Source organism: Mercurialis annua, linkage group LG5, assembly GCF_937616625.2.
Source record: "Mercurialis annua linkage group LG5, ddMerAnnu1.2, whole genome shotgun sequence".
Classification (NCBI taxonomy): domain Eukaryota; kingdom Viridiplantae; phylum Streptophyta; class Magnoliopsida; order Malpighiales; family Euphorbiaceae; genus Mercurialis; species Mercurialis annua.
The window spans coordinates 48131641-48141414 of record NC_065574.1 but is presented as its reverse complement, the minus strand read 5'-3'; the positions used below and the strand labels follow the sequence as shown (position 1 = coordinate 48141414).

At 33.0% G+C, this 9774-nt stretch overlaps 1 protein-coding gene across 2 annotated transcripts; it reads right to left on the bottom strand.

Annotated features, from left to right (window-relative positions):
• Positions 1 to 1529: 1529 nt before the first annotated feature.
• LOC126682950 (cytochrome c biogenesis protein CCS1, chloroplastic) lies at positions 1530 to 5581 on the bottom strand. Of its 2 annotated transcripts, none has more exons than XM_050378740.2 (8): positions 5086 to 5579; positions 4429 to 4648; positions 4057 to 4168; positions 3705 to 3977; positions 2954 to 3219; positions 2461 to 2617; positions 2295 to 2378; positions 1530 to 1931 (listed from the first exon to the last, which is right to left on the bottom strand). In XM_050378740.2, exons 1-8 carry the CDS (start codon positions 5477 to 5479, stop codon positions 1770 to 1772), a joined length of 1668 nt encoding a protein of 555 aa, XP_050234697.1. In that variant the 5' UTR covers positions 5480 to 5579; the 3' UTR covers positions 1530 to 1769. The 2 variants fall into 2 exon arrangements, with proteins under 2 accessions (XP_050234697.1, XP_050234698.1); XM_050378741.2 differs by lacking the exon at positions 1530 to 1931 and adding an exon at positions 1991 to 2184 and having other exon boundaries at positions 5086 to 5581.
• Positions 5582 to 9774: the final 4193 nt, after the last annotated feature.

Here is a 9774-nt window from a genome sequence, read left to right as displayed (position 1 = left end):
AAACTGCAAAAGTTACAGATGTTTACAGAAATGGTATGTGGTTCCTTCCTGATGCTATGGATGAGAAGACTCTCCAGGTTTGGGAGTTTCTTAGGAGAAACTTCTCCTTTAATTATGAAGGGAATGACAAAGTTCTATGTAAGCTTGATAATAGGAAAGAGTTCACTATTAAAGCTGGTTGGTCTCACTTTAGCTTTTCTAGTACTTCAGCCTCCTGGACTAATCTTGTCTGGAAAGCCCCATTATTCCACGGCATAGTTTTTTTAACCTGGATGGCCATTCAAAAAGGGCTTAAGACCAGAGACAAGTTATTTAGATGGGGCGCAGTGGATAATCCAAATTGTGTCTTCTGCAATTATTGTGTGGAAACTACTAGCCATCTGTTCTTTAACTGTGCATTTTCCAGTGAAATTTGGAAGACGGTCATGCACGCTTGTGCTATTAACAGGTCTCCCCTTATCTGGAACAGAGAAATTAGTTGGTTCTCCAGAAAGTATTGTGGCAGAAATCGCACTAACAAGTTAAGGAGAATATCCTTCTGTTCTGTTGTCTATCATATTTGGATAGAAAGAAACAGTATAATTTTCTCAGACAGTAGGCCTGATGCTGGTGGTGTCTTTAAGAGAATTAGTTTCTCTGTTCTTAGTAGAACTCACTCTAGACTAGATAGAGAGATTTCAGATTGCTGGCTGTAGCTTTCTGAGTTTGTTGGCTGTTGTATTTGTTCTCTTTATAATCTAGTTTTTTGGTTTATTGACAAAAAAAAAATTAAAGCCGCGATTCTTTTTTAATTTTCACTCCATGTGCCTGATTAAACTTAAGCTCATTAATTTTATTCACATTTTTAACCTTTATGTTAATTTTATTCGCATTTAAGTATAGTTTAAATATTCAGTATTTTATGATTAGGTTATGGTCTAAAACATATATTTTTAATGAATCCATATAAAAATTTAACGATTTACACAACTAATTAATTTTAGTGCAAACAGTTTTAACTTTTACCTTTTTTTTTTGGAAAAAAGATAGCATTTTTTAAGTGGCAATAAAATATTTAATAACTTTTTAAATAATAAGTTAGCTCGTACGTTCGCATAAAAAATCGTACAAATAGATTCCAAATTTTAAATCAAAAACTCTTTCAATAACCAAAAATTTAATTTAGATCAAAATAGTTGATTCTTTTTATTTCGATACGAAGAAAAAAATCTATTTAAGCATTCGGTACTTAATCGTCATATTGATACCTTCGGAAAAAATTCCATAATTTCTACCGCACTCTAGAAATCAAATCAAGATGCAACTCTTACCTTACATTACATATGTTGCAAAGAGCAAGTCTAGGGGTTAGCAAATGATCGATTTGGTTAAAAAACGATCGATTTAATTAAAACCAAATTAGTTAAATTATTTTATCTCTTCAACCGAATATATTGAAATAGATTCGTTAGTTTGGTTTAACCAATTCTTTTGCTGACCCCTAGGCAAGAATACATATTCATAATAACCAAGAATCAAAAAAAAAAAAGTAACAAGGATAATTTGTATTCAATTATCTGCCATTGTAAATAGTACAAAAATGGTGTATTCAGCACATATACATATATACATTCAGAAAGATACTCTATGGTTCAGCCATAATTGCTGAGTTATATGGTGAAATGAATATTAATGGAGATATTAGGTATGCTCTTGTCATCCATGTAGCTGAAGAATCAAACAATTCTTGGATGTGTATGAATTTCATTTTGAAATTTTAATAGCAACAATTAGCTATTGATGATATCAGATTGATTGGGAAGTGATGATGATGATTGAACTATCTCGGGAACATGATCGAGCAAACGATTTACCTCGTCTTGAAACACGCCCTTTGCTCGGTTGCTCTTACCTCCAACAATCATGGAAGTTCCGTCTTGTAAGGCCCATATCTTCAGTGATCATAGAAAGAAAATAAGAAAATTGAAAATGACTAAAAAATGATGAATGTAAGACTTTGCAAGTCCGTAATCGTTCTTGTTACTGATCTACAATACTTTCTATTTTGAACGAGTTAATGAAATCGGTATTACCTATATCTGGTAACTCGCCTAGATGAATTCTATATTGAAGGGTTCATCTCCCACTATGATCTACATTCAGAGCTACACGTGCAAGATGGTTTGGAAAACTATTCTACACTGCCTATAAATAATCCAGAAGTATTGTAGATCGGTAAAAGATTTCCGAAGCTTCAACAGACATTTGCAGCATTGTTCTGAACAAAAGAAATCTAAGAGCAGAACTTTTTTTACCTGAGAATGAGACAAGTAACTGATGCAGGTTGTGAGCATTAGAGCACCAAATCCAGCATATACAACAGGTACGCCAGGGTCAGTCTGAGAAAACACAAGCTTTAAGTTTGACAAGTAATTTTTATCGCAGATAAATTCCATATTGCAAAATTTATTATATTTTCACCTTCAAGTCAAGACCAGTAATTCCTATTGCATCTTCTATAACTATTTTGGTTCCATCTATTTCAATAGGTAGATTAGAGTTAGGTCGTCGAACTCCGACAAATTTCCCTTCTTGATCATATAGGACAATGGACTGTAGATCACGAGCAAGCATTGATCTGCAATTAAGGCAGCAACGAAAATCAGGCTGACTTTAAGGGGAAACATTAGCATAAATGGTAGAGAGCATTAGCTAAACGTCGACTGCAACCTTTAGTAATTGATCCATTTACTTGATAACCATAGCTAAATATCAGCACAAGGAAGCTAAATGGAACTGGTTACAGAAATGAAAATAAAAAAGAATAATACTAGTCGTACGAAAAATGCTACGAGAAAACAGACGATAAGCACTGGTAATATGCTAAATGACTAGCATAAAAATGCTATCCTGTATTTCAGCTAATAAAGAGACAAAGAACAACAAAGTAGGGTCCAAATAAAAGTATGCTTACATTCCCTTTACATTAGGAGAATCAACATCACCAACTGGTAAGAAGGTGCCGAAAAGTTTCTTATCTCCATTGATCTTCAGAGGTGCCATAGCCAAATTAAAAGGTCCTTCATCATTCTTAAGTATCTGCAGGGCTGAAAAGCTCCAGTCTGTCTGATAGATAGTAAATCCACCGTAGCGTAAAGGATTGTTTACACTAATTGTTTTCCGCATCACCTCCTTCCCCTCAAAGTCCAATAGAGAAAGATCGGAATAAAACTGTGATACCTACAGAGAGAAAAAAGGTTGAGAAAATTGTTAAGAAAGCAGAAATGAGATCAGATAAAGAAGCACGTCAGGAATTTACAAACTATTTTGCCCAAAAACTTATCAAGTTCTATATATCAGTGTTTCATTTCCATCCGAAAATATATATCAATAATCTATTCTCGTATGAAATATCGCTTTTGCATTTCTCATTTCAACGTTTCTGTTTCCGGGCAAATAGCAACATAGTTTATTACTAAAAGTCATAATACCAGCAGAACTCTCTGTTATAGAAAGTAATGTATACAGGAATCGTATGGTTAAAGACATGAACTCTAATTTCCGTCATTTGGGCCAAAGACGCGGTGCATATCACAAGTACAGAAATTGGAAAGTAGTACAGTTTTTAAAGAAATATAATAGGCCAAAAACAAATTTCAAGAAACTTTTTGATCAAATCCAGGCCACATCTTTAGCACATATATGCAAAGACAACAAACATTTACCTCTCCACTATCAAAGTATTCCATGTAGAATTTGTTGACATGCACCTCTGTATTGAAAGCTTCAGTTGGATTAGATAGAAACCCACTTGGTTTCAATACATCCCCAACAACAAAATTCAACCCCTGAGGAACATTCACAGAGCCTTTGAAGCTCCCGGCAGCGCTAAGAGTTCCCCCTGCCATTATCAGCAGCATAGCTATGTGTACTCCAATAGGTGCAAACCTACCGGCCAGCCCCTTAAAGGCGTATAAAGTTGGTCCTTTCAAGAACACCTGTAACAATTTAATGGCGGACAACCTAAATTACTATATCTGCTGGCTTTGAGTGATTGCATCACAAGGGAAAGCTTACCTCGTAACCAGCTCCCATCATAATAACACCCAAATCTTGAATGGATGCACGGGGCAAAGTGTCTGAAAATTCCTGCTTACGGATGGCCTCAGCCGAATGCATGAACTTCCACCTGCATTTACAAATACAGTATTATCAGCAAAAGATATCTTGTTTCTAACCTATGTTGCACACGGATACGGAAACATCAAATGGGAAACGCTGAAAGAAATGACATCTTGAACAAGAAAATGCTATAAATTTAAACTTTTAGAGTTTCAAAAGCATATCTTTTTCCGGAAAAGAAAAGCCAAAACGTAGGACTTCACCAGTTTCCGTGCAACATAGTTCTAACTTAAAAGACGTAATTTTGTTGAAAAGAAGAAATCAAACCTCCTTGCAACCTTAACCAGGGGGATTTGTGTGGTGTAAGTGCAGGCCATAAGAGATAGTCCCAAAAGAGTCAACATTCCTAGGAAAACCGGAGAGGAAAACATGTGATCAAATCCAAGGGTGAGAATCCACCTCCAAGTAAAAAATCCTAACACAGGATTTTCTTCAGGAAACTTTTGAAAATAATATTCCGGCGCCTCCCCTTGGTCGATTGCAGTACCTATACAAAGTAAAAACACAAGAATATTGCTCATTCTATTACAATTTCATTCATTCAGCTCAAGATCACATATTCGTACCATCACATTAATTCTATCCAAATTAGCCTCTAATCTATATTGCACACAAACTTCTCGACTCGTACATTTGCAAATTTCGCCTACATTTCCGGAAATACTAGCAAAACTCCAAAATTCTATATTTATAACTTATATTGTTATAAAAAAATGCAGTTCCAACCATTTCCAGTTTGCGCATTTCCGTTTCCGTGCTACATAGCCTCCAAGTGAACGAACTAACATACACAAAATTCTAATAATTATTTTTCTTATTCCAATTAAATAAACATTAACAATACTCACTAAAATCAAAACCAAGTAAAGCATTAAATTAACCTTAAAAAAAAATTAAATGTTTGTACTAAAATAGATACATTACCTAGAGCCATAAGCGCAGCAATAGCAAACATTTCACCAATAGCCAAAGGCAAATTAGACAAAACAGTCAAAACCCTTCTCGGCAATCTCTTCAACAAACTCAACGGTCCCCTTCTTCCAACCTTATTAGAAACCTCCGGGCCGTCTCCGCCGGGAGAAGCACCACCGCTCTCCTCCGACACAGGCGGAGCTGAATTTGACAAGAGAATCTTTCTTGAGACATTCTTGTCACTGTTCTTGATTTCTTTGGATATTTTAACTTTGCATGATATGGTTAAAGAATGAGATTTTCTTGAGTTGTAAAGAATGTGAATTTGAGGATTGAATTTGATGAATGTATGGGAATTTAGAAAATGGGGTTTTAAGAAAGATTTTGTGGGGTTTAGAGTGTCCATTAATGGAGATTTTAGAGGTATGTGTAGTGTTATGTATGGTGTATGGGTTTTGTAGTTGATGATAAGAGTCTGTTAGTAATAGAGAATTTTAACGACCATATAGCAGTTGGTTTATCCTAAAAACTCAAAATTTCGTAAATTATTTTGTTGTTTTTTGCTGGCTTTTAATTCAACAAAAGTTCAATTTGCTTCCTGAATTTGGCATAAAATATAATTAAGGCTAACTTTATAGTTTTGGAGGAAAACACACCCCTAATTTGCTACTGGTTAAGTCCATTTTGGGTACCTAACTAAATATTTTTGATTTATTAGATCTCTCGTCTTCTATTTGAAATTTCTCATGTCCTTAAAGTTTAATTTTTCGGTTGATTGGATCTTTAAATGAAAATCCACTTAAGAACCACTAGCATTTAAGACCGAATGAATCAAAAAATAAAAGTTTAAGGACCCAATGAATCAAATAAGATTCACTAAGGACCCAATGAAAATAAAAAGTGAAAGATTAAGGACTGAAGAAAACTAAATAGAAAATGAAGGACCTGGTAAATCAACATCTCCTACACTCAACCTTAATCTTCTTCTTTTCTCAATAAAATTTCTACAATCCTTAAGTAAGCATCCAATGTTATATGGTGCACCATTCTTTAATTTGAGGCATTTCGACACTCTTATAAGATCTGACTCCTGTAATATCATTTGCTTCCCAGTTGCCTTTCTAAATTAAGAGTCAAATTTCTATGTCCAACCATTAAACAAGACATGTCATGATGTAATTCATGAGTATGAGTTGTAATAATTTTAGAAACTTGTCAAACTCTCCTTTCTCTTTTAATAACATTTAATCTGACATGACATTCATTTTTTTTTTTTGAAAATTTTGCACCAGATACTTTTCTTCCCTTATCACAGTAGAGTATAACATACTTAAATTCACCATTTTGATGTTTATGATCTGATCTTTATGCAATACTAAAGCCTTTCAATTTTTAATTAATTTTGATAAGCTTTATACATATCTATAAAATTTGAAAATAACATACTTGTAGTGATTTCTCTTGCAGCTACATTATTTATGTTTTTTTTGTTTGTAAAACTTAAATTATCACAATCTTCACTAAACAAACTATCATCATTACTGAATCCAAAACTTTTGTGCATAACTCCAATTTTATATTCTCTATCCTCCATTATACAAATTAGTTTCATGTTTTGGTATTCTACTGAGTGTTTTATACTAATAGTAACTATACTCAATGTTAAAATATCAGTTTCGGAGACCGTGAGAAACTAGCTCTAAATTCATCTGCAGGTTGAAGAGCCGTGAAACTAGCTCAATATCTCTCAACCGGTCTTACGACCGGCACTAAATGTAGAACCAGCCGTAAATTTGGTTCCATGTTGATAAGCTAGTCTTACAACCGGCTCTGGATGTAGGACATCCGTAAAAGCGGTTCAAATTGATAAATTGGTCTTACAATCGGCTCTAGGTGTAGACCCAGCCGTAAAACCGACATTAAATTGATTTGTCGGTCTTTCAACCGGATCTTTATGGAGAACACACCGTGGAACCGGCTATAATGGAGAACACATCATGGAACCAGTTCTATATGTATCATCATTGTCCATCTCGATGCTTCCACGCGATTAATCAACTCGCGCAGACTAACTCCGGCATCCACCGTCACCGCTAAATTAGATGCGTCCATATCAGCCATGTAATTATAATTTAACGTGCTTATAAGCATTGAATTCGAGAAATTATTTGAACCAAGACAAGTTAATTCGGTATTGTATGAGAAAATCTGATAATTATTACTTTTACCTTGAGCCAAGATTATTTACGTGGAAGATGTTTGTTCTTCTATGCTACGGTGAGAGCCGCGATGAGAAACTTGTCAAGACTTTTAAGAGTTTTCAAGAGTTTTTCAAAGTTTATGATTTTTATTATGCCTGATAAACTTGTCAGTTTTATGTTTCGGCTTTTCCCTTTTATTTCAGTTTTAGAGAGGAATTGCTTCCCTTTTTTGAAGGCTTAATGACAAAAAAACCCAAATCTTTACGACTTGTTGCAATTACATTCAAATTTTTTAATTTTTTCAATAATATCCAAATTGCATTATTTTGTTGCAATAATACCCAAATTGCACTTTTTATATGAATATTTTTGAGTTGTTTTGCTATTTTTTGAGACTTTTATTATGTTATTATACATCAAATCATAATAATAGCCTAATATTTTAATTTGAAAACAACAAGTTTAGCCATCAGTTTGACTATTATTTCTACAAAAAATGCAATTTGGTTATTATTGCAACAAAAAAATGCAATTTGGATATTATTGCAACAAAAAAATACAATCTGGATATTATTGCAAAAGTTAAAAGGTTTGGATATAATTGCAAAAAGTCGTGGTTTTTTTTTACCATTTGTCCTTTTTTAAACAACATTGAGTTTCTGATTCAATTACATGACATAATTTTATTTCCAAATCTTAGATGTTAGGTGGAGATAGGTTGCAGTAATTTTTGCCTAATAGAAGTAGATTATATATAACTATAAACAAGTCTTGCTTCAAGAACTATATTGCACACAAACTTGTCAGTTTTAGGTTTCAACCAAACATTCCTGAAATTTCATAACCTTATATTATAATTTAGTCTTATAAAAATTCTATTTTATTGGGAACTCGGAAAAGAGAATAAAGTAACAGACATTTGATTCCTTATTTATATAAAAATAATAAAAATTTGATTTAAAAAGTAGTTACACAAAAAAAAATTAGTTGAAAAAAAAATTCTAACCTTGACAAATTTATGAACCTATTCAATCAGATGTTAGAAATATTAGAAGAAAAAGAAAATTATAATAAGAGACGAAAATTTAATTATATTAAACCTCATTGTGTAGGTCCATGAAAAATTCATGGACTAGGTTAAAATTTCCAAAAAATTAATAAGGTATAGATAAACATCGATTATTGAAGTAAATGTTAAAATAAATAATATTTAAATAAGAGTTTTTATTCTCAGATTGAGTATGTTTTAAGAAGATATGAATGTTCTTCTTACAGTGGATGTTCTTCTTAAATAGAAGAAAAATTAACAGTGGATGTTTTTTTTCTGTTGAAGAATATCTTGTTCTAAATTTTTCTTCTGTTTAAGAAAAACATCCATATATTCCTGGAATATACTCAATCTGAGAACAAAAATTCTCGTTTAAATATGGAAGACGTTTTGGATCTTGCCTTACTTGGAGTACCGTGCATGCTTTTCTCATAACATATCTCAATGCTTGTATCCTTCCTCCTAACCCGTTGACCATTTTGTCTTTATTTAGGAGAAGTTGAAATGCAGTTTTTGCTATTTCCGGCCAAGGATCCGGGAGTTTAGCAAAAAATAATTCTGACATATAAATTTGGGCTGCCAAGTCTAAATTATAATAATATTTTTGAAATTCACATGAAAAATTATCAAAATAGCACATGTCACAAATTTATAGTTTCATTAAAACCATTAAAGATTGTTCTTTTTTCTAATGACACTATGGACTACAAGAAACCACCTCTTTTCAAGGTATCTAGCACTATAGCTAAAACTCCATCAGCAAACACTTTTCTATCAATTTTTTCTTTTATTAGAGTGTGAGCTATTAGTGATTTCCAGTATTTTTTTACATTGCCTACCATAGTTTTGCACAATTCCTAGGCACCTCCAGGAGTGTAACCACCTGATTTGACCGTAAATCTAATCATAATAATGCACTCATCTATTTTTTCAGACGCATGTTTTTCACAATCTAAGTTGAGAAACGCCGTCGGGCTAATTACCGGTCTTAAAGGATTATCCCTAGGTACAAATTATACTTTTGTCATATGAGGATAAATGGGTTAGTACATCATTCTTTCTGTAGAGACTAACTCATTAAAAGTCCTGTCATCTATATGAAGAGGAGTTTCTTCTACCAATTCTAAATATTTTATGAGGTCTTGTGGCAAATTATTATTATTCATGTTGGTTGCTTTAGTTGCCCGATCTGCAATAAAAGGAACAATTTTTTTTAGTTGAAGAATTTCTTTTTCAGTTACTAGTCCTTTTAATTTTTTTAACCCTTTTTCTCTTTTGATTGCGTCTAACATTTCATTCACCAATTTTCCTACTTCGTTCGTCAAATAGATCTTTCTTACGAGAATCATCTGAAATTTCTTTTGCATGAAAATGTTCAATGAGTTATTGCACTTCACTTTGCACCTTAGTGTAGTGTAGTAAATCTTGATGGATTGCTAGATTCTGAACTCT